Source organism: Vidua macroura, chromosome 4 (genome assembly GCF_024509145.1).
Source record: "Vidua macroura isolate BioBank_ID:100142 chromosome 4, ASM2450914v1, whole genome shotgun sequence".
NCBI lineage: Eukaryota > Metazoa > Chordata > Aves > Passeriformes > Viduidae > Vidua > Vidua macroura.
The window spans coordinates 15,257,231-15,281,742 of record NC_071574.1 but is presented as its reverse complement, the minus strand read 5'-3'; the positions used below and the strand labels follow the sequence as shown (position 1 = coordinate 15,281,742).

The 24,512-nt window shown below is 42.2% G+C and overlaps 2 protein-coding genes across 3 annotated transcripts; one reads left to right on the top strand and one right to left on the bottom strand.

Moving 5' to 3' along the window:
- Nucleotides 1-1,823: 1,823 nt before the first annotated feature.
- On the bottom strand, nucleotides 1,824-6,051 carry LOC128806053 (uncharacterized). The gene is made up of 5 exons (XM_053975265.1): nucleotides 5,586-6,051; nucleotides 3,921-4,076; nucleotides 3,638-3,766; nucleotides 3,398-3,535; nucleotides 1,824-3,162 (listed from the first exon to the last, which is right to left on the bottom strand). Exons 1-5 carry the CDS (start codon nucleotides 5,586-5,588, stop codon nucleotides 3,073-3,075), a joined length of 516 nt encoding a protein of 171 aa, XP_053831240.1. The 5' UTR covers nucleotides 5,589-6,051; the 3' UTR covers nucleotides 1,824-3,072.
- On the top strand, nucleotides 5,805-10,731 carry BBS12 (Bardet-Biedl syndrome 12). 2 transcript variants are annotated; one of them, XM_053975258.1, is made up of 2 exons: nucleotides 5,805-5,874; nucleotides 7,210-10,731. In XM_053975258.1, the coding sequence occupies exon 2, from the start codon at nucleotides 7,226-7,228 to the stop codon at nucleotides 9,344-9,346; it is 2,121 nt and encodes a 706-aa protein (XP_053831233.1). In that variant the 5' UTR covers nucleotides 5,805-5,874; nucleotides 7,210-7,225; the 3' UTR covers nucleotides 9,347-10,731. The 2 variants fall into 2 exon arrangements, with proteins under 2 accessions (XP_053831233.1, XP_053831232.1); XM_053975257.1 differs by lacking the exon at nucleotides 5,805-5,874 and adding an exon at nucleotides 5,879-5,950.
- The last annotated feature ends 13,781 nt before the right edge of the window (nucleotides 10,732-24,512 follow it).

The following is a 24,512-nucleotide window of genomic DNA, read 5'->3' as shown; positions in this document are numbered from 1 at the left end:
AAATAATTCTGTATCCAACTACGTATTTCAAGCCCGGTCTGGATGATGTTTGTGTGCCTACTTTCCTCCTCATTGAAAGCCACAGCGGAGGCAAGCATCAAAGCCTCACGCACCTCACACGTCAGTAACTGGATGCCCTCTAGCGAGGCTGCCACGCTCTCAGATCTATCGGCCCTCGTTGTATTGAGAGGCGTGACACAAAGGAAGCTGGCTTTGCAGCGTTATCTCCTGATAAATCTGCCTTTCCTCAAGTGTCCAAGGCTCATCTCAGCCTCTAGACGGAGTAGTTTGCTACCCTGTGCCCTGCTCAAAATCCACTTACGCTATCCAGGGCATTTAAAAGCAGCTGTAGCGTGGCAATATTTGATTTATTTAACTCAGTGGGGAGGTTTCCAAGGAATTAATATTGAACATTTCAAATGTTTGGTGTGACTTCACCAGGCAGTTTGCAGGATGTGAGAGTTAGTCTTCAGAACTGTAAATGACCAATTTAAATATTTTAATATTAAATGCCTCATCAGTTTATGGAACTATTTGGGCTCTGTTAGTAAGACTCCTGGCATGTGAATGTACACAAATGTTTCCTGTGTTGCTTCCCCCCATCCTCTTTTAAATGCCAAGATTAGGTGTACCTGAAAAGAAGCCTGTTTTCTTCTGCAGTGTTAGAAACTGATCCTGTGCTCGTTGCTCTGAAAACAAACTCACACCTAATGAAGTGAGAGCACAGCACTCCTTGGCAGTTCCTTGGGTCTTTTTTCCCTAAAGCCAGCTGAAGATTTGCCTTAGTGTGGGACTGGCAGGACTGTGGGACTGTACTGTGGGCCTGAGAGATGATGCAGAAGTTAGAAGCTGCATGTGGGAGATTAAAATTGCCATGCAATTGTAATATTTTCAAATATAATTTGTAAGCAATTTTTTTTCTCTTGAACTATTTTGTATTTCATTAAAAGCCGGGATACTTTTCATTCATTAGAAGACATTTGCAATATTATCTCCCAAGCAGCTGTTTATTGCCCTTACCAATGCTTTGAAATTTAGGTGTTTGCCAGACACAAACTGCAGTTCCACTTTCCTTTCTGTGCAGTATCTGCCTAGAATGAACACTCAGAGTGAAAACCAGGCTTTTCTGATGGTGCAGAGGGAGGATCTCAGCTGGGTGCACACAATGAATGTCTGAATTGCAGCCAGCTGAGGGGACTCTGCAGATGCCAGGTAAGGACCCACTCTAGGTGTCACCATAAGGAGAGGAGGGATGCAAAGGATCACAGCCAGCTGCCAGGCTGAAGAGGGGATGATTTCCTTCACTATACTGCAAAATAAAGAACCATGAGACACTTGTTAACACTTGCAAGTTTTGTGCTCATTCAGGCACTGCTTGACATTCCAGACTTCAGAGACTAATGGGCAAGCCAGAAATAACATTTCACCATTGTAGTACACATGGCAGAGATGATTGTGTGGCTTTTTCCTATCTTCAGGGCAGATAATGGGATTAGAACAGGAAGAGAGAAGTGACATACATCATAGGTAAACCACAGTCATCAATCTCTTCCTGTGGCAGCATAAAAAAAAAAAGTACAGTCACTCTAATAGGCTCTAGGATTCCCCATAATCAACTAGAACTTCAAATTTCTCTTTCTGAAAATATGTGGTTAGTACTAGAAACTTTTAATCAGCAGAGTGGAAGAGGAATTACGTGACAGACTACTGCACCTAAGAATTCCTCTCTTAGAAAGAAGAGATAAATGAAAGTGAAAATGTGCTTGGTGAGCCATTTAAGACTTTAAAATAATTAAGGAAAAAAGACAATAAGCACAAAAACGTAACTTGCAAAACAGTTTTATTTCACACTTATACAAAGGTAAGACATTTTAAAACACTTGCAGTACAACAGATTACATCTACAGCCACCATGTTAACAGGGGACTTCTCAGGCCTCTGGAGCTTTACAGGATTTGAAAGTTTTGAAGCCGATTGTCTATAAAGGATAAACCCTCCTGCACAGCAACATAATCAGCAGGCTGTATGTCACTGCTGTAGATTTCAGAAGGAAGTGTGGCTCTCCAATAAATCCTGGATTGACAGTATATGAAAGAAATACCGAAGAAAATGAAGGTACTCCTAAAAAAAACCACCCCAAAACCTGTGATATGCGAAATGGATTTGGACTGCATGAATTTAAATATATTCAATGCTCCACAGATGTCCATGGTGAGCTACTTTTTCACTTCAGATGCAAATCCTCTCTACAGTGTAACTGTCAACAAGACAAAATTTACTCTAGTGCACCATGGAACTGAATTTTTTAGGTACCTGAAATCCTGGAGTAACAGCATCTCTGTGATGTCTGGGGAGTAAGAACAATGGCACAAGGTGTTGCCTGGTTATAAACAATAAACTTTGGTCACCCAAGCAGGTTACATTCAAGTTTCATTTTGGTTTCAGGTGAACAGATAAACACAAGAACATCTATGGATGGCATAGAGCTCCAAAGGAAGAACCAAATCTACATTTGCTTTCCATTAAATCCAAAAACAACTTGCCACAGGAAAACAGTGTTTCATACAGAAATACAGGCAAATATACAATTAATTTTAGAATCTTTCATGGAAATAAACAACAGGAGACAAATACCAAAAGATAACCTAAAAAACCTTGAAAGGAATAAAAAATACTGTGCTCGTCCCTTCAATCAGTAGCCTTAGGGAAGGCAAAGTAGCCTTTCCCAGGAGCAGTGGGCATCTTCACATCTAAAGTGAAGTACCTTTTAGTTAACTAGTAAAACACAGTGGTTCTTATCCAAAATGGCAATCAGGGATGTTGTTATGGTAGAGGGGAAGGGACCCTGCCTTGCAGTATCCTCCTTGACTTCTGCAGTATCTCATTTTGGCAATTTTTGGTACTGCAGCCCTCCTTCCCCAATTATCTTTGTTGAAAAAGAGAAATAAACAAAAAAAATCTGCCCTTTCAGACTTCGTTCACATGGCAGAAAACATGCAGGAGGCACAAGCCCAGTTTTTAAACCTTTTCCAGGTTATCTTTTGGAGCAGCTGTATAGCAAGGCAACAAATATTAGTATAAGCTAGTTTTCTTCATGATTCTCAAAAATTCTTGCTCGCTTACTTCTCCATCTCCGTCTCGATCAGCTTCATCAATCATTTCCTACAAAACACAGCATACATTTGATCAAGCACTGGACTCTCAACACAAGATATTCCACTCATTAAAACAACAATAAATCAGAGGCACTTCATGTGAAAACAACTATGTATTTGACTGCTTTTCATATTTCTGACCTCTCAGCCCTTTTGGTATAGGACTAAATTCCCACCCAATCCCTAGGAGCTACAGGAATAATCTGTGCCTGTTAGAAAAGCTCTGGCAAATCAGAATTTACCTGAAGTTCTTCATCTGTTAAATTTTCTCCCAGCTCCTTGGCAACCCTTTTCAGGTTTTTGAACGAAATTTTTCCTGTGCCATCATCATCAAATAATCGGAAAGCTTTCAGGATTTCTTCTTTTGAATCCTTTTCGCTCTAAACCAAGAGTAAAGCAGATGTTAATCAGAAAACCTCTGATACTGAGAGGTTATAACTGACACTTATGCTGCCACAAGAATTTCTGCCACAAATTCCTACCATTTTTTGTGTCATCATAGCTAAAAAGTCTTCAAAGTTGATGGTGCCACTCCCTTCCTTGTCAATGTCTGCTATCATCTTCTTAATCTCTTCCTTCTTTGGCTCAAAGCCTAAGGCACGCATTGCAACCTGTGCCAAAATACCAAAACCAATTCTGTTAGGAGGCCACCAGAATCTTGGTGTAACAGCTGAGCTAAGGGTTGGACAAACATAAAAAGCAGCTACAATTTTGAGATCAAAGATATTTTCACTTCAGAGGGAAAAGAAAAAAAAATTTGAAAACCTTCAGTTCTTTTATGTCAATGCTTCCAGACCCATCAGTGTCAAACAAATCAAAAGCTTCTCTGATCTCCTGCTTTTGCTCTTCTGTAAGTTCAGGTTTCAAGCCACTTTTCTTCCGCTGGGCTGTACCTAAGCCAGGTTTTCTATAGTTGGATGCCTTCAGAAAGTGAACAGAGAGAACAGATAAGAAACAACACATTCCTGGGAGAATTTTAAATATACTTAATTATAAATGACTACAGTAACACTGTAGAGGTGAGAGACATTCTTGCTGCAAGTGGTAGACATTGAGTCTCTATGTAAATTTCCTTAGGTTATTGTAGAAGGAAAAAAAGAGATTTTGTTCCTGGGGAATGTGGATTTGGGCTTCCTGTTTTCTGTTTTAAACTGAAAGATTATCAATTCAAGGAACAATGACAAAAAAACAGGTGGGCAGCGTGAAAATGAACACTCCACTGGAGTGACCGTGACCCTCTGCACCTCCTGCCAGTTGCCTTTCCTGCAGGTTTATGTGAAAAATATGAGTACAGCATCCTCACAGCTAAAGAGGGTGGTTGCTTAGGGTTTTGGCTGCAAATGAGACTCAAAATCAGCCACTCCTGTGGGAGAAAAGTTTAAGCTGTGTGGCACCAGGCTGCCTGTTCATTGAGTAGATGTGGAGCCAGGCAGCAACATCCAGTGGGAGCAGTGAGATCAATACACAGTCTGTCCCATAAGGATAGCTAATCTGCTTGTGCTAAGCTGGTGCATCGTTATCGAGGACACTTCCGAGACCTTTCCTGCCTCTGGTGTAAGCCAGTGCAGTATAGAGTGTCCCCCCGAGTCCATAAAGTAGGGAAAACGCCTTCCCCAAGTATAGTTTTGTTTTTCAATCAGCAGCAGACAGATTTTCGTCCTGCAGCCTTGAATATGCACAGAATCGTGGAAGGAAAGGCAGTCCCTCCCACCCGCAGCTCCAAGTGGCTAGGCTTTATAGAAGTAAATAAAACAAGCACAAAGCAAGGAATTTGTTACCTAGTTACTGCTGACCAGCGTCTTGCCTCTGCTGAATTGTTAACATGTTTAGGGCTGGGATCTCTCTTTTAACTCAGAAGATTCCATTTTCTTCTATTTGTTAATAAATTAAGTTTTCCAGTGTGATTTGTCCCTCCCAGATTGGACTGCAAAGCCATTTGTCTGGCTTACCCCTGACTTCCCTCTGCTATCAACACACGTATCAGACATTTACTCTTTATATGCTGCTCTGGGAAGAAGACACACGAGACCTCTTCCTGGCTACGGAGACTTATTGTTCCATTTATTTCACATCTGAATTGTGCAAATCTCTTTCAGGTTCCACCTCCGGGCCTGGCCGGTGCCATTCCAACAACGCCGCGGGTGCCCAAACGATGCGGAGGTCTATGAGCTATGCCAAGAAGAACCAGGCATGCCGAAAGCAGGTGACGTATTTTGCGAATCCCGGTGTTTTTCCGGCCGTATTTTTTCCCGTTGGAGTGGGGGGCCTCTCCGGGATGTGCTGTGTGAGGCAACCGGGCAGCAACGACGGCCTGGACAGGAGTGGAACCTGAGGGGGTTTGCACAACGCACGGTGTCGGCGGGAGGGGGCGGAGGGGCTCGGGGGAGGCGGCGGTGGAAAGGGAGCCCGCGGCGGGGAGGGCGCGCTCACCATCCGGCTGGAAATGCCGCTCCGGGCTGGGGCCGGACGGGACGGGACGGGACGGGAGCTCCGCACCGCCGCGCGCAACCGACACGCGCCGCCCAACCGGCCAATGAGCGGGCGGAACGAGAGCGGGAAGCCGCCCCCCTCACGGCGCTGGCCAATGACAGCGCGGCGTGCCCGTGAGGGACAGCTGAGGGACCGCGGGGGCGGGCCCGCCCGCGAGGAGCCTGAGGGAGCGGCGGCCGTGTCCAGGCAACTCCGTGTCCAGGGAAGCGCCGGGAGCGCGGCCCCTCCGGTGAGATATCCGCACCGGCCCGCCGGGCACCCTCCGGGCCGCAGGAAGCGGCCAGGCCGCCGCCAATGCAGTTCCGGTGTGTCCGCTCCGGGCGGCTTCCTCCAGGCGGGCCGGGACGCGCTTCCTCTCCCCAGCAATACTACGACATAATGTTTAAATAGACTTTCGCTGTGTGGGATGGGAAAAAAAAAAAAAAAAAAAAAAAAAAAAAAAAAAAAAAAAAAAAAAAAAAAAGCTTTTTAGCTTTTTGGATTTGGAGGGGCCTTTAGGGAGCTGGAATAAATTCCAGTACCTGAAGAGAACTTACAGGAAAGATGGGACAGGACTATTTACAAGGGCATATAGTGATGGCACAAGGGGGGATGGGTTCAAACTGACATGCAGTCGATTTAGATTGGATATTAGGAAGAAAATCTAAGGGGGTGACAGACTATAACAAGTTGCCCAGAGAAGTTGTGGATGCCCCATCCCTGGAAATGGCCAATGCCAAGTCTCTGAGCAACTTGGGATAGTGGAAGATGATCCTGCCCATGGCAGGGGAGTTGAAACTGGATGATCTTTAAGGTCACTTCCCACCCAGACCATTCTGTGATTCTGTGATTTGAACCTGAGCATAAGAGTTACAGCAGCCAGAGTTCTCAATTCTTGGTGTATATACTTCATTATTCAAAAAGGGAGCTTTATTTTAATGCACATCTTCTGCCATGGGACCATGGTGTGGAAGAGATTTTGAGGGAAAGAAGATTTCTTTTTGGTGTGTTAAGAATGAATAGTTGGTCAAAACTTTAAAGTCTCGGCAGTTTGTAAGTTATGAAGAAGTGACATTGCTTTTATTTTGCTTAATGAAGTATTCATGCATGTTAATTGGATTAAACAGAATTTGGAATAAAATATGTTTTTGCAGACTTGTAGGTTAAAGTCAGCATGGTATGACTGTTGTTACCAAGAAGGATCCGCACAGAGCTCTTGAGTTTGGCATGTAATTTGTCCATTCTGCCCTAATGAACTTTTGCCCTACGTAAGGCAAATAACTGAAATTCCAGACATCAGGGTGGGAGGAGGTGGTAGTTCCACGCAGCCTGTGCTGCTGGAAGTGTGTAAGAAACCGTGGGAATTAGCAGCTCTTTACTATCAGCCAGCCAGAAACAATTCCATGGTATTTTACTAGTGCCCCATTTCAGCAACTGCCCATTGATTTCTCATAATAAGTGCACAGGAAGAAAACTGATTATGGAAGAAAACCGTGTTCAGGGGTAGACTGTTAAATTATTTTTTTGGTGATTTGTGCTCTGGTGTGCTGTGAGGATGGGGCAGTAATTTGTCATCTGTTCACAGATGCTGCCCACTGCCCATGGCTTTCAGGGATGTGAATGCCGGGAGACACATTGGACTCCAGCAACTCTCAGCCTTAGCATCCACTGGGAGAGCATTCCTGGGGCCAATGAAATCACATAAATTCATTGTGGATGAAATCACCAACCAGAGCACATTGATTTGTTCTGCTGTTAGGCTGATTGAAAGTTTGGATTTGACAAGTGCTGTTGGACAGCTTCTTAATGAAACCATTCAGGCTCAGAACAAGGAGTTCAAGACAGGGATGAGTACCCTGTTGTTCCTGGTTGGAGCCTGGAGCAATGCTGTGGTGGAGTGCCTCCAGCAGAACGTTCCTGTTCCAGCAATCATGTCTGTGATGTCTGAGGGGTTGAACTCTTGCTGTGAGAGAGTCCAGTGTCTTCAAATACCAATATATAACGTAAAGAAAGAGCTGTGTTCTAGCAGAGTTAGGCCAAAGGCTTTTGAAAGCAAAACTGGTCAAGTTGGACGTGATGGTCTTACAAATCCTTGGAATTTGCTGTGTTTTCAGACAGATATTTCTGCAACAGAAGAGGTAATTCCAATAAATTCTTGTTCCCATCAAGGAGATAATTGTAATTTTAACAAGTTCCTGGTTTCACCCTTGGCTGGCTTTGGTTCAGTGGCTTCTATTGTCAAGGCAGTGGGTGACAAAAGTTCATCGGCGCTGTCTGGAAGTGCTGTTACTGCACCCAGCTATATCACACGGAAATTAACCCACAGCAGGCACTTCAGCACTCTAGGAAAAAGCCCTTTTGCAAGTCAGCAAGGTAATTTCCAGGGACACCTTTCAGGACCAGCAGCAGATTTGTGCGGATGTTGTAGTTTAGGAAACCTGGCAGTGGCTCTGAGCCATGGAAACCAGACCAGCGTGAAACTTCTACAAAGCATTGCTGCTTATCAGCAAGGGAGAGCAGAGTGCAGTGGCTCTTCCCAGGTTAATATCGCGGAGATAGTGACGTGCTGTGTGCTGGGCCTGCCCGAGAGCTATTCCTGTGTCTCCCCAGGCTTTGTCACATTAGTGTCACCAGAACAAGCCACGGTCATCAAACACTTTGCAGACAAACCCCTCCGGATTCTGCTGGTGGATGGTGACCTCACGGAGGGGTACCGACACTTAGGCTTTAACAGACCACCTAATGTAAGGACCATATTGGAGCATCCCAATCCACAGGGAGGCAGGGCAGGAGATGTGTGGCTGAGCAGAATGTCGGATATACTGATGAGCTTTGAAGTAAACCTGGTTTTAGTCAAAGGAAACGTGTGCAAAAACTTCATGGAAAGGTGCATTGCCAGCAGGATATTGGTAATCGGCTGTGTGGCTCGGGATGTGCTGTGTGCCTTCGGGTCAGCCACTGGTGCCCAGGCAGTGACGTACCTGAGCCAGCTGAACGCTTCCTGTATCGGGAATGGGGCCTGGGCAGAGCTGTGGAAGACAGGGGATGGGCGCGCGGTGGATCTGGGTGAGCTGCTGCCGGCGCGGATCAGCGCGGGAGGCATCCCCCTGCTCACGGCCGTGCTTACCACTGCCCTGCCTTCCAAGGCGCAGCTCCTCGAGGACCAGTTCTGGACTTTGCTGTATCGACTCCATCATGCTTTAAAGGACGGGAAGGTTTTCCCTGGGGGCGGTGCAGTGGAGCTCTTGTGCCTCAGTCACATCCAGGTGCTCGTAGAGCAGCCTGAGCGACCGGGAAATGACAAAGAGCTTCCCAGTCCCTGGCTGGCAGAGTATAAATCCATTGTGCTCCAGGCACTGGCAAGCGGCTGGAAGCGGTACCTCTCCGTGCTCCTGTGTAACACGGCAAAGGCCAGCTCGGAGCTGGAAGCAGGTGCCTCCGTGGATCATCATCTCCAGAAAGCAGCGGCCTGTGGCTCTCCCTCAGCTTACATTTTGGAAGAGTTCAGGAGAGGTGGAGTGCTCAGGGGTGGCTCTGAACCCTTCCCTGACCAAGTCACAGATTTAAATGTTTGTGATAACATTGCAGCCAAGACAGAGGCGTGGAGGAGAGCTCTGGACCTGGTGCTGCTGGTGCTTCAAACTGATGCCGAAATTATCACAGGTCCCAGAAGGAATCAGATCCTGAACTCACCTCTGTCAAGCGAATTTATGTTTTTGTAGGATTTTGAGGATTTGTAAGTCCATGGGAGAAGCCCAGGTGCAACCTACATCGTCTTTATAAAGCAAACAGTGAGATGTGATTGTGACTTTAGAATGTAACAGCAGAAGTCAGAATGAGAGACAGTCACAAGGTAATTTCTTATTTCTTGAAATGAGAATTAAATAACAAACAAAAACCACTTGTGGGCTTATTTCTAACCCAGACCATGTATTTCTAGCTAATGGTATTGCCTGTATGGATGTCCCCTAATGTTTTCTGGAGAAAGGTGGAGACCTTTGCATTGCTGTACTTGTGTTAAATTAAAGAATATACTGTAATTATTTCTGAATTAATACCTTGTTCTTAATTTCTGTACATTGCAAACATAAGAGTTAAACTTGAAATAATGTGAGTGTTACATTTATACTGAGAGATTGTATTAATAGATTCTATTTCTGCATATTTGTATGGTCCACACATCTCTGATTTCCCAATATCCCTCTGGAATTTCTCTGGTTTTGACCAATTCGGGCAGAATCCTTCCTTTTGGTATTACAGACTGGATGCATATCTACACAAAATTTTCTTTTACATTGACAACTGGATTTTTAGATAATTTCCATGGTGTCTTTCAGCTATCCTTGCAGAGAGAAAAATGTTGCTGTAAGTTTTAGGTGCTGGCTAACAACTGGGAACGAACCTCTCCTGGTGACTGAGGCCCGTGCCTCATTTTTGCTGTGTTACAGCACTGACAGTTTGAAAGCTGGGCACTGGAGAGTTGGCACTTCATTGCAAGAGAGAGGTGTGTAACTATGGAGATATTTTTTTCTGAACTTGGCATTCTGAGTCACACTGAAAGTGAAATGTCTCACCAGTCTGGTGAAAATAGAATGGAAAACAAATGGAAATGGTGATGCTTAAGAGAATCCTTGCATTCAAGAACTTTCTCATTAAAATGCTCATGGCTGGTAGCACAGATAATGAAATTCATCCACAAATAAGGTTTAGATACTTATTGGGAGTATCTCTGTATTAAAGTCATTTTACATCTCTGACCTGAAACTAAATATTGTAGTTTTCTGTCAGATTCCAGAATTTGGTGGATTTTGGCAAAATACTATAGGAGCTTATCATTTTAATTTGGAACAGTAGTTCCTAGCAGCATAAGGATCTCACTAGATTACAGTTTTGATCATCTGCCATTATTATTTTCATTATTAAAAGGCTAGCAATTTAATGTTTAGCTGCTGGGCTGCACTCTTGATGTACCAAGTTGTGAGAAAGAGTCTGGTAGATCAAAAAAGACAAAAGCAGCTGGGGGCTATTAAGTGAGAATGAAATGGAAACACAATATAGAAATAAATATAAACAGACTCTGCTGCTCTGCAAGTGTTTGCAGCTCATGTTTGACTTTACACTGTTTTTCTTGAGCCTCCTGTGCTGAGCATTGCATAACCCCTGTTCCCAGGGAAAGATCCACTTGGACTTTATTTGAATAATAGAGTGAAGTGTGTTATGGAAAATCTGCAGACAGGAATTGTATTGAGGTGGTCCAACATCTATTTATGGGACTCTTAGACACTGGGAGCTGACGCACCAAATGTTGAGAAAGTCCAAAATGATGTAATTTTTCCAATCAGGCTTTTGAAAAGCACATATTGATATATTTAAATGTTGTGATGCCAAACCAGGAGAAGAGGTTTTCAAAAAAGCTGTCAGATGTTACATTTTGATTAATTAACACCTGATTTTCTACAGGCCAACGAAATGGAAGAATTTATAAATTAGGTACATCCTGTATCCTGGGTTACTTAAAATTCTGTCTTTCATATGCACAGAAGATTAGCATTCAAGCTCTCCTCAAGGCATCTTCTGCAATTTGGAATACAACATACCGGTGTGGCTCCCTCAGCCTCAGATCTCCTAAAGCTCTCTGCACCATGGAGTGGAGATCCTGTGCCTGTGTGCCATGGCGCTCGGCACAGAAACGATTTCAACATCTGCCACAGGCAATTTCAGCTCCTGCCAGGCAGAGGCTCCTCCTCTGGACACAAAGGCTGTTTGTGTAGAGCATGGTGTGATGGCAGAGCTAAGCTTTTACATGTGATGTGCTTGGGAAATTGGGAAATGGCTGAGATTTCAGGAGTTGGCACATCTTGCTCCCCGCTGGAACCAAGTCCCAGTTAGGTGCCTTGTTTCTCCCTTGCACCCCAGTATCATCATTCCCAGCTCACTCCACCTTCTGTTTGGGGTGGATGGCATTGTATTTCATATTTCTCTTTATAAAACAAATTTTTATGCCTCTGCACCTTGAGGATTTCCTGAAATGTAGTAGAGTTCTCCTTAATCATAGCAACCAGACCGTTGTCCCAAGCTGAGCCAGCCTGGAGGGCACAGCCACCTGCAAACTCTGTCCCTGTGAGGGACATGGACCAGTGATCTGTGGCTGTCAGGAGGCACCTGAGAGTTTGTCTGCCACCAGGTGTGCTAAAAATGTGAGCTGGGAAATGTAGGAGACTCTGTGAGCCTACAGTGCTCCCCAGGTAGGCAAAGGAGTGACTCTTGGAGGATGAGGAGAAAACTCATTTGACTCATTGACAAACAAAGACTGTTTGTTTGCACTGAACTTCTTTAGATACCCTAGACCAGGTCTCATGGAGAGTCTGGGAGAACATTTTCCCTTTTCTTTAGAGGAGAGAGTTGGAGAGGGCAGTTGAATCGAGGAGAAAAGTTATGGAGTGATGAGATTTTCAGCTCTGCTCACAAGGATGAAGCGACTGGCAGGCCTGAGTCATCACATCAGTCACACTGCCAGCAAAAAATCATTCTGAAGAATGGGAAGAACTGACCTTCTTCCATGCAAAGCAGGTTGGCTTCCTGTAACCAACTCAGGCAGGACATCTACAGGAGCTGAACCAACATCACCAGGTATCAAGTGAATGAAATGTCTTATAACTGTTTGGGGGTTTTTTGTATCTTTTTGTGTGTAATCTCTATAAAAATCCTATGTAAACTCCCTGTTACATGAAAGTGCCAAACTCAAATGGGGCTGAGCTGCTGCTTCAAGAATGGACTTGCTGTTCTGGAACCAGCTGAATTGCCAGGACTGCTGTGAACAGGCACTTCTGGGAGTAACAGAGACCCATTACAAGCCTGACCATTTGTTTTACCCAGTTTTATCCCTCTCTCTCTGTAGATCAGCAGTCCTTTCAAGATAATTCCACAATAGCACAGTCAGACTATAGTTTCTATGACATAATTTGGAAAAATCTAAAAATTACAAACTTAATTCTGCCACCTGCCACCAGCATTGTTGTATTCATTAACCATTTACTGCAAAGCTGCAGGACCAAGACCTTTCATTTCTAAGTAAGCATGAATAGATCTGCAGTCTTAAAGGGCTTTTTCTTTACAGATAATGTTGCTCCAAGAACTAATGTCCACAGGGATGATTCCAGCCCAGGTGACAGAAGAGGGAGAACAGCTCAGGTGCATGCACAAACCAGAGACTAGGATTGATACTGAATAGTGGGAGGAAAAAAAAAAAACCACACCCCTCTGTCTGTTTTGGGTTCCTACCTGTTTATTCTGCTCATAATAACCATTTCTGTAGAGTTTTGAAAAGCACCCACAGTTCTGCTTCTGCTGATTTGGATGCTGGTTTGCTGTGAGTATTGGGGTTCAGTTTGTTGCACTATGTCCCTGAAAACTCTGTAAGGACAAGGGCAGTTTGGGGCAGAGATGCAGAATGGAAGAAGAGAGTAGTTCCCCAATTTCTCCTTCCACATCAGGCCCTGGATGACCCCTGGGGAGTGGCTTCATGTCACATTTAATCAAAGCTGGAGTTCCCAGCAACCATGTGTTCCCACGGTGAGAGGTGTTTGGGAGGAGTCTTTCTCAGAGACTGGAAAGAAAGGCTGGGCCATGATCATGCACAGATGGTGAAAGAGCTCATGAGAAGGGGGAGAAACTAAGGGCTTTATTTCGTTTCCCTGCCTAGCAGAGATTCAAAACAAAAAACTCTTTAGTTCAAAAGGAATTCTTTCCCTGGGGACCAAGTGCTACTCCAAACAATAGAATTATTTTTTTTTGTTTTTGCAGAAGTAGCAAAGATAACATGCAGTTTTGATTTAGAAGTAATGGGAAGATTTACCTTGACTGTGCTTTATTCCAGCTGAAATCAGTAGAATGGGGTTTAGTGCTATTCACCACTTTTGTCTGCTGTGTTGTGAGACCAAATATTTAACCAGCATTGCAGATTTGGAGAGATGACTAAAAATAACACGGTGAACTTATTTATTTTCAAGGTGTAATTTGCATCATTGCTTTCACTGGCTACACTTAAAACAAAACCAAACAACAAAAACTTTTTATTTGTTATGACTGGAGAGCCAGAATAACCCCACAGGAGCTGTATAAAATAAATTTTATTTATATATGTACATATATTCACACATTCTGGAGCAGAACTGTTTCTCAATCAGCAACAATAGTTTATAGTGTAGTCATACAACTCTGAACTGATTCACCTCCTGTTTATGTCAAAGAAAACCATCAAAATACCTCCTTTTTTAGAATAGCTACCTATTATCAGTAATTTTTTTTTTTTTCAAAAGACCCTTGTAAAGAAAGGATCCCTCCAGTAAACTGAAAGGAATTGTGTCTTGTTTGGGGTATTAATTCCTGTATTCCATCTGCTGCTCCCTGCATTTGCAGATCTGCCTGTGAGTCACAGCTCCAAGATATGCTTGTACCAGTTTTAGGGGAAGTGACTACAATTCCACATGTGTAATTCCATATCAGTATATTGTCTTTGATTCCCTACACTGATGAAAATTAACTGGTACACCTGCAGCAATAGAGATATGTTGATTAGATCAGGTTAATTAACTGGCTCATATAACCCTGCTCATATAACATTATTCCAGCTCTCTGAGTATTCCTTGCTCAAGGTACGGGGCTGTCATTACTTAGTACCTCTTACTGTCCTTCATCTCTTGGTTTATGTGAGCACTGTTTAAATAACCATCCAACCATCCCACCCAAATTCTGGTGCTTTCTGGAGCTGTTCAGCTGGGACAGTGTTGCTGATGGCTGCCAGAAGCCAGGAAACTTGGATGTCATTGGCAGTAAGAGAGCTTTACTGGAGATGAAGCCCAAATCTCTCTTTGTTTATCTGAAGTACCAGGCAGTTAACGTGAAAAATGGTAATTTATTGTGACCCTGGCTGTGCAATTATTCAGGCATGTAATTGACATCTCAAACACAAGAGCAGTGCTGTAGAAAAGCACTGAGAATTGCCAAATGTCAGAGCAGTAATTGCTATATACGGAGTTACTGTGGCTAATTTGGGAACTGCTCTCACATCTCAGCTCCAGTGCAGGATACTCGGGACTGTTTCCCAGCAGAGCTTGAGGAGACCTCCAGCTTCCCAGATTCCTCTCACAGCCATTCATAAGGCCAGTGAAACTGTGGAAGAAGAGAGAAGTTTCAAGGCCAGGAGAAGCTGGAGGAAATCCAGTGTCTCTTGTTTGTTCATGTCTCATTATTAAACAGGCTTATTATTATTAAAGTGCTGAAGAAAGGCCTTCCAAAAATACAGGAGCTAATTTAAAATAGTTTTGTCTGTGCCAAGAGGTCCTGCTTGAATTAACTGTGTTTGAATTAACTGTGTTTGCTCACCTTGAATGGGAATTCCCAGATGCTTTTGCTGATGTGTGTGTGTGTAAAGATGTAATTTCCCAGACATGTTATTCTCAGGAGACTGGAGGGGAAGGGGGAATCACACTTGTGTCCTGAATTAATACAGGGACCAATCCCTTTCTCATTAAAAACATCGCTGAAGTTTCCATGGTTTTGGGGATTGGTCCCTGAGAAACTGAATTTTCAAAACCATGATTGTCCTTCTTCAAAATACTGGCAAAGGGTGGCTTTTGGATATTTCTTAGTAGCAAGAAATGCAAAACCAAAGACTGCAAATGATGAGGAGTGCAACCTTCATTGAAAGCCACTCTCTCTCAGATGAACCTCTGATAAGCTCTGGTAGCAATAACCATTGATTAAGGATGACATGGAGAACATTTCCTTCAGAGATGCAATAGGTTGAGCCATGCTATCCACAGAAGAATTTCATGAGGTTTAGAAGCCCAGCCCATCCCTAGGTTAAGGGATGCCTCCTGCAGAGAATGTCACTTAGGAAAAACAGTCAGCTTTGGAAACAGGCATATCCAGGTCTGTCAATCTGTTTCTTATCTTAAAACAGCAAACTCTGTAGAGAAGAAACTCTTTACTCTGTTCATATGGTACGTAACAAAAGGAGGCCTTGGATAATGATCAGGAGTCAGAATTGTTGTAGGAATGAATGAATGTTTGATGTTATCTAAAATACGGTTTCTTTACCTCAAAAGAAATTTCCTTGATTTGCAAAGCTGATGAACCTGATGGAATTTCTCTAAAAGCCTTCTCACTTAGCCATACACAATTCTCACAAGTCTGAACTCCATAGGGATAATATCAGAGTAGCTCTTGGAGAGTAATAGTAAACTTTGACAATGAACACCAGTGAACACTCTTTTTTTGGAATGTAGGGTGAAGATTAAACCACAGCAGTTATAATGTGCCAAGCAGAGCTGCGAGTAGTCCTACAGCACGCAGTGCAAACTCAGAGGAGCAGAACAGTTCCTCTACATCCGAGCTGGCAGGATGGAAGGAATGTTGTCTTTTCAAATGCCTGGGAAATGAGGTGAGACCACAGTATATGTGTGAGGGGTTGGAGTTTCACTAATTCTTTTTAACATCTCTTTGAAATAATTCCCCATAATCTGCCGTGGTTTCCTTTGCAAGCCATCTCTTTATTTATGGCTGTAATATTAATCTCCAGGGCTGAGTTTCTGTCTGTTTGTCTTGGTCTGACAAAAGTGTTGGAAGTTGCCCCTTGTCACATTTCCTGTATTGCTGATGCAGTGCTGGGTCAGGCAGATTTGTAGCAATAGTTTTAATATTGCAAGCAAAAAATGAACAGACTTCATTGGTGCAGGTTTGAGGAAAATCCTTCCTTCTCCTCTTTAGTTTAGTTTGGGTTCTTTTGGTTGTGGTTTATTTTTTTAAGTGTAGACTTAAAATGCTTTTTTAGAATTGTGCTTTCATCTGTCTGCCTCTTCCCCTGCTCTGTTTGCTCTTGAGTCCCCAAAATTAGCAAGAGTAATGTTCTAGTTTGCAGTGCAGTAGGAAAGAATAACTTGAGTCTCTAAAATGTAATAAACAGTGCAAGACCTGGAACAGGTACAAAACCTTCAGACAAGGTGAAAGCCCCCAGAAGAATACCTCTATTCAAAAAGTCTAGGGATGTCTGCAAGTACTGGCAGCAGCTTAAGACTTGTCCTTTTCCTTTCCAAACATGTGTATTAGGTTTTCCTTTAAAAATACATACTGTATCCTTGAACTCTTCCACACTCCCAGTCAAAGAAGGTAGTATTTCCTCTAGACCAGTTGATTCATACACAAAATAAAAGCTGTGAGACATTATTTTGGTCTTGGTTGTTACCCTCTTGTGATATTGATGGAAAACATTCTCTTTGAAATATTCAAGCTTAAAAACCACCAATCATGTCTAGCTATTGAGGGTTACCTGGCTCGACAGCTCTGGAATTCCACAAGGCTCAAATTCAGTTCTACCTGACCTGGTCCAGCTCTGTTTAAAATGTCCCTTCTCCTCTGGGGCCTGTCTGTGCTGCACAGCAAATCTTAACATGAAGAAATAATGTGCAGTGTACAGATTTGGTTTGGAATTGAATTAACTATGATCTTCCCTCCTCTTGGTATTTTTGCAACAAAATACCTGCTCTGCAGACAGGGCAAAAAGGTTTTATTTTGTGTAGGAAGCTCAGCTACAGACTTACCTTTCTGTAATGCCTGTAGGTTAAATCAATGAAGATAAAGCCCTTACATCACACAATCTGTTCTGTACCTGGGTCTCTAAATGCACATGGAATGACATAGAATAATATGCCTAACATATCAGGGCAATTTGTTCCTTAAATATGAGCTTTGTCATTTTGGGGTCAAATATGATGGAGTGAGAGACTGTCTGTTGTTTAATGTGTCATCTGTTCCACCTGGGTGACACCCATCTGTCACCAGCAGAGGCTAATTTTGTAGCTGTGCTGTTGCCAGCAGCCTGAGAAGGATTCCTTGTGGCATTTATTTACTTATTTTTATTTACCTTAAAAGCACTGCTGATTACAGCCTGACTTTCTCTTTGTTGTCAGATGAGAACAGCAGTGAAAATTCCACTGAAATTTAACTTACTGGGAAGGAGCTATAAGTGGTCTAGGATTTATTCTTGGATTGTTTTGCTGTGTCACCATCTTTTATTAGCTAATTTCCTGTTCATCAATGACAAAGCAGTCAAACAGCACATCCTCTGCAGTGGAGGTTGTCCCTGCATGAGTAGCTTTTTGTATTTAAAGTCTAGGCAAGAGAGAATTCTTCATGGGGGTAAAAATGTGTGTGGAAGGAAGGGTTTAATATTAAGATGATGGCCTCATCATCTGATTTGGCCTCTTAAATCCTTCTAGAAGTGCCTGGTCTAGAAATTTCCCCAATTAATTTTCTTACAATCCCCTCTGTATTCTGCTTCTAACAAAATCCTGTGAGAATGACTGCAACAGATGAGAAAATTAACTGAGATTTGAATCACATTTGAAATTGGCCGGAAAGTGAGGGGCTTAAAGCCAAGCTCCACAACATCCTCAAAAACGGAATATTTGGAATCAAGAGCCCAGTGTTTCTTCTGAGGAGAACTAGGGCTGCTTGTGATTTGCTGCAATCAATCAGGACTTTGCAGTCCCATCAAAGAAATGTCACTGGGAATGAAGTGCATGGAAGGGAGAGCCACCCTGGAGGCTTGCCTGGAAGACAGCATCAGCTGTGACTGGGACCACCTTCCTGCTGTTATCTGGAGTGTGGAAAAGCCAGGCTGGAGAATATCATGAATCCATTTTCTGTTGCTGTTGTTTGTTTTGGTTTTGTTAAGGGAGTTGATTAGCAGAGGTTGGCTACAGTTGATAGCAGGGATACCTGTGAGAACTGTGTGACCTGCTCAGACATAATTATAAAGGCATTAATTACATATTGCTGAAATTTCAAACCATAATTGGAGATCGGTGTTATATTGCAGCCTTTGCAGTATTCAGAAGCACCTCAGTTCCACAAGAAATTTTGGAGACTTGAAGCCTAAAACTGTTCCATTGTCATTATTGCTCTTTGTTTTCATTTTTAAATCTTGTAATTAGTGTTCTTAAAAAAATAATAAATAAAGCAAAAGGCAAATACAGACCATCTGTGAAACAGGAAGAAATTGTTAAAAGCTGCATCCATGAGGATCTCTGGGAAGAGTGCCACAACACAATTAAGCATTCAGCCAGCATGATATAATTACAAATTAAACATCTCTAAAACAAATTCCACATTGAAAATAAAAATGAGTTCTGCTTGTTTCTTTGTGGTAGAGGATCATATTAAACTCAGTTCTAGAAATTACCACCTATCCTCCTGCAAACTGCAAGGTCTGTGGGGTCTGCATGCCCTCCACAGGTGGGGTTTTTTGGAGGGGGCACCTCATGGGGCATTGCTCAAATCCATGTTTCAGTCAAGAGACTGAGTTCAGGAGGATTTAGAGCAAGTGTGGAGCTTGCTGTGTTTTTTAGAGCTCAGACATAATGGCAGGTAATGACATTCTGTATTCATGGCATATAGAAATGTGCCTCTTGTTCCAGGAGATGGCTTATTCAGCTCATATCAACTGGATTCATTGAAATAAAGGGCCATTTTATGTTGAGACATGATCATTTTACACTTAACTAGGACACAGTCTCCAATGTGTTCTCATTTCTTGCTTTTATCTAAAGGAACATTTTTCTGGCTTAAGCCAGACTGGATCTGATGTCTCTTGGGGCATGCTTGAGGTAAAAGTGCTTTCAGCAAAGTCATCTAAGTATTTGTAATGACAATTTATGTTATCATTTACTGCTGTATTTGCAAGAGGAACAAATAGAAACTTTAGTCCTTGAAAAAGAAAAGCCAAAAGAATTCCGTAAATAAATGAAATGGATGATGACACAATATTTAAAATTATTGCTGAACAATTTTGTCATTTAAACAAGACTCTTTTTTTCTAGGCATGCCCTGCCTTTCACAGAAAAGTGTTACCCTCAGTTTTAGAGGTTAGATCTGTCTGTTAAACAGATCTGTCCTCTCCATTGAAACCAGAAGTATTCCTAAGAACTAAAGATGACTGTAAACAAAAATCTCCAGAATAAAATTGCTCCATGAAGATCAGATTAATTCTGAGACTGAATAAACAAATTTGTTTCTCAGGAAAGTTGAAAGTAGCTGCAAGAAAATGGTTTGACCTGTCAGGCACAAAATACTAGATCAAACACAACACAGTTTTTGGAACCCTCCTAATTTAAGCCAAAAGAAAAATCCTCTACCTCATATATATAATTCTAAATAAATAATCAGTTATTAAAATGTTTGGAATAGGAAAAACTGAATCTTCTGCTTTGAAGAGGAGCATAAACCAATGGCTTTTAAGGGAAGGCCCATCAGAGTTTCCTTTGGACTTTTGAAACCAATGAAGATGACCTTGGTAACCACGAGTACTGCAATAAATGTAAAAATTCAAGCTTTTTGCCTTGCTGATCCAAGGTTTTGTTTTTCCCTTATGACACTGTTTTAGAAATAGAAACCATGTATTTCACTGTGAATTTCTTTACTTAGTTCTGGAACTTCAACCTTAGATTTTGTTTAGATTTTTTCATACCTCTGAAGGGAGATGATTTAATTTCAGAATTCTGTTTGATGTGCATTGTAAGCTTTACTTTCGTCACAAAAGCTCCTGTTTCTGATTCAATTACCACCAGTGTATTTCTTTAACAGAGAGGTTGTCTGGGGAAATAATTGCCATTATTTTTATCCAGTCTATTAATCTCCATACTTCTCAGCTCTTCCCTCATGTCCTAGGTGTGTTAAATCAGGAAGTCTCAGCACTACTGTCATCTGATCTGTGCTTCCTGGCTTTCTACCATCTGAGAAACTATTCCATGGACAAAGTGCTTTCTGGAACAAGCCTCCTGTTCCTCGTGGGATAAAGATGAGCAGCAGCCCAGAGCTGTTATGCTAAGTCAACTTGAAATGACAGCTGCTGTTAATAACAAGTAGAACTCATTAAAACCAAGTCCACTGGTGTTTGTATGAAGTGAATACCTGCTTGCTCACTGGTTATTTAATTGATGTACAGACTGTCAAGCAGACAACAACAGCACTGACTGGAGAGACACTATAAATCCAGCTGACTTCCCCCATTTTGAATTCTCCAGAGACTGCTGACAAAATTGTTGAGATTCTTTTCCCCTCCAGGGAATAAGAAATGCTGAGTAAAAGGATATTACATAAATTGGCTGACATTTGGAGTGGACTAGCTAATTCTCATTGCCTCGTGTGTGGTGGTTGTATGTGTATGTGCACATGTGCCTGGTATTGTCAATGAGCTCCCTGCCCACTCCCCTCTGCTCCCAGCAGGCTGCTGGGAGGCTGAATTTTGGGAGTTACCTAAGAGACAGTCTAGGAAAACATGCCAACCATTTGGAATTTACCCTCAGCACTAACCTCTTTCCTCCATTGTGTCATGTACTTTAAAAAAATTATCTTTTGTTTAGTGGCGTGACAGGGATGGTGTCTCATCTGAAAAAATGAGGTCTGTCTGTCGTGGGGAAGGAGTTGGGTGTACCAAAATTGACTTTTGCTCACTTCTGCTTTCCATGGGCTGTGGCTGCAGTCCCTGGAGTCCAAAATCTCTCCTTTCTGTAGCAGCTGGGAGTTGAAGATCAACAAGGGCAATCGTGCAGCAAAGGGAGATAAAAATGAGCTGTTAGGGCTGTATCTTCACCCTACTGGCAGCTGCTTCCTGGGAAGGGGCTAGCAGCAGGTGCTGTGTCTAGAAACATTTCTGACAAATAATTTCCCTTGAAAAGTAACAAAAAGTAATGTTGTGAGATTACACTTCATGGCCTGAGAAGTTGGTGTCATTCCTAGTTTGAATAAATGGATGTGAAAATCATAAAACCCATTCCAGTTAAAGTGCATTTCACCAGGAGCATCACTTGTTTGCTGTGTGTAACCCTCCTCTGATCTGTGCTCATTCTGAATGCAGCTTTATATTCCTGCAAATTTGTGAGGAGTTTTATCCAACAAGTTTTGGTTGGCCTGTCTTTTAACACCAGAAGCACACTCCAGTACATTTTTCTTATACTCCTTTGGAACAGTGCAGTGTTACTTTTTTACATGTGATTTTTCTCTTGTGGCCTAGAACCTTAATCCTGATTCGACTCAAGTTTCATAGCAAAGATCTTAGTAATATTTGTGTTTTCTTTTAAAAGTAGTTGGGATCAGACCTCTAGGCCCTGTCTGTGCTTTGTAATGTTCTGCTTTGAATTTCTTAAACATTCTGCTATTTTGAAGGTTGAAAAGAATGAGTTCAGCTCTCAGAGCTGAATTACAGAGCAGGAATTACAGCTGAATTCCTCCCAGTACCACTGCTTTTCATATGCTAAAATCAATAGATTGGAGTCAGACAGGAGGTAAGCAAATGCAACTCATTTGTACCACATCTGGATTCTGGCCAGTTCCATCCAGTCTCCTATGATAATCGCATACAGTTTGTTCCAGTCTCTTCATCCCATTGCTTACAATGCGTACGATTTGCCTTTCTTACATGTAACCATCCTGGAAAAAAGACTGGTGTCTGAGAGGTAATGTAATTGTGTTTTCAGTTATCCTCTGTAGGAGTAATCCAAACATCATAATATGAACTAATTTATTTTTTTGAAGATGGTACACAAAGTTCCTGTAAAGAAACTGAAAAAAGAATAAAGGCTATTCAGTGCAGGTCTATTTTGTATTTGAGTGGAAGACCAAAGGTACCCCACCTCACTCCTTGTAACAACCAAACCTATTCACCTTTGTTGGCTCCTAACACAGGATATAGCATCACACTAACTGCAGCTTTCTTCCTTGGAATTTGGTGTTGTGTCTTGGGCATGTGGCAGCCAAAAAGCATGTGTTTACCCCCTCATAATTTTCAGGGGCCTCTTTCCCTTCTGCTTTTCAGAAAAATTACTTCCATCTGCTAAGTACAGTTGTTAAAAAGAAAAAAAAAATGTTGGATAAAGTTAAAAAATATGCTTTTTACTTTTTTTTTACACAAATCACTTCATCATTATTTCTGTCACATCTTTAATCCATTCTCCTTACTGCATGTCCTAGACACAGGCAGTTTCACACATGTGATGCATGGAGCCAGGACTTCTAGTGAGTGCTGGCTGGGAACTCAAATGTCTTAAAAACAATGGCTGCCATCATCACTTCAAAGAGTCCAATAGATTTTGAAGGGATTTGGATCGAGGCCTGAACTGACTCCAGAGTGCTGAGATGCTTTATTGGTGCTTAATTTGAAGAGCATGGGAGATGTCTGGGAATCAACCATTGGAAATGGCAGGCAACGTAGGGATACCCTAAACCATTAATTTCTCTAGAAGCTTATGCTTAGGATATTGAAGGTGAGAGTGTAATGAAGAATGACAGAAAAGGTTTGTCATCAAGTTAACAACTCCAGTGACAGGAATTTAATTGTAGTCATCCCCTAAGCTTGAAAAAAGTTTCAAACAGAGCTCCCAAATAGGTCCAGTTGACTCCTGAAACATTAATTGTGTGTGTCTGGCAATCGAGTGGCACTGCCCAGGCTGCACTAAATGTGGAATCAGGTTGGTTCAGAATAGTTGGTTCTGAACTAATTGCTTAATAAAATCACAGGTTTATTAGATGATTAACCTAACTTTTTATTTGTTATAGGCTCTGGAGAAAACATGCATTGGCAGTAACTCATTCCGTATATGGGCCTTGCCACTTCTTCCTGCTCTCCTGCCCTGAGCTTCTGAGTTTTGCTATGATATTTATAACTGTCTCATCTATTTGCCTTTATAGAGCATGGAATCTTCTAGAAACCAGAGAAGAGCACACAATATAGATGGAGGAAAGCAGGAAAGGGATTGGCTCTAGTGCGTACAGAAAAAAACCCAAACAAACATAAGGAAAGGCTTTTTTTTTTTACTTCCCTAAGTAAATTCTTTGGGCTGTACTCAGGTTGTACTCAGCCTCTTCCCCTCCAGAATTTCTGAAACTTTGGTTTTCTAAAGATCACAGTTCTCTGCTGCTCCTTTCTGTTCTCCATTCCACAACCACAGCTGGGAAAGGTATTTATTCTCACCCATGTCTCTGTGGTGAAACTGGCCACTAGGAAAAAACCCAGTGTTCCATAAAAATAACTCTGCTCAATGATAAATTTGTGCATGAGGTCATATTCTTAACCTGAAAATAAATAGCTAAATAGTTAAAAAAAAAAGGTCCAAAAAAGCAGCAAGCAGTTTATAAGGAAGAGAGCCATACTTCAGCAGCTAATGAACCTATTGATGCCTTATGCGCTACTTGATACCATTGTAAGAAAGAAGTTGGAACAAATAATTGTCCTTGAAAGTCACCTCTACCAATACCCTTAATAAAAATGAAGTAGTTGGCATGGCACTGGTGTCACTTTACATTGTCTGTGTTGATGGGGTTGTGACAAGAGACCTGTTAGTGAAAATTACAGGAATTGTTCAGAATGAGTTGAAGTCATTTGATGCAGGGCCATAAAGGCTCTTGTACAGTTTTCTTGGGAATGCACAAGTGTTGTAGGTAAAATATTTCAATACCTTCATATGATATCTGTGTGCACTAAAAATACCATCTGGAGGTGGCTGCCAAAGAAGTCATTGAGAGGTGCTATTCGAAGGGTGTGACTAAAAAGCAATGTTACTGTAACTTCCAACCAAGTAGGTGAGGTAGTCTAGGGATATATCATGTGCACATCCTGTTCTTCCTTCCATACTCTGCATGGGGATTGATATCTCTGCCAACTGTGCAGCCAGCCTTTCCCTTGGCATGATGTCCCCACCTCTCCTGCTTTGAAGGATAGCAGCCTCAGGTACAGCAGCTACAGGTACAGCAGCTACAGCGTCATGGTAGCTTCGGGGAGGCCAGGGAAGACATTGGGAAATAAAAACTTTAAAGGAATGTTAACCTTAAAAC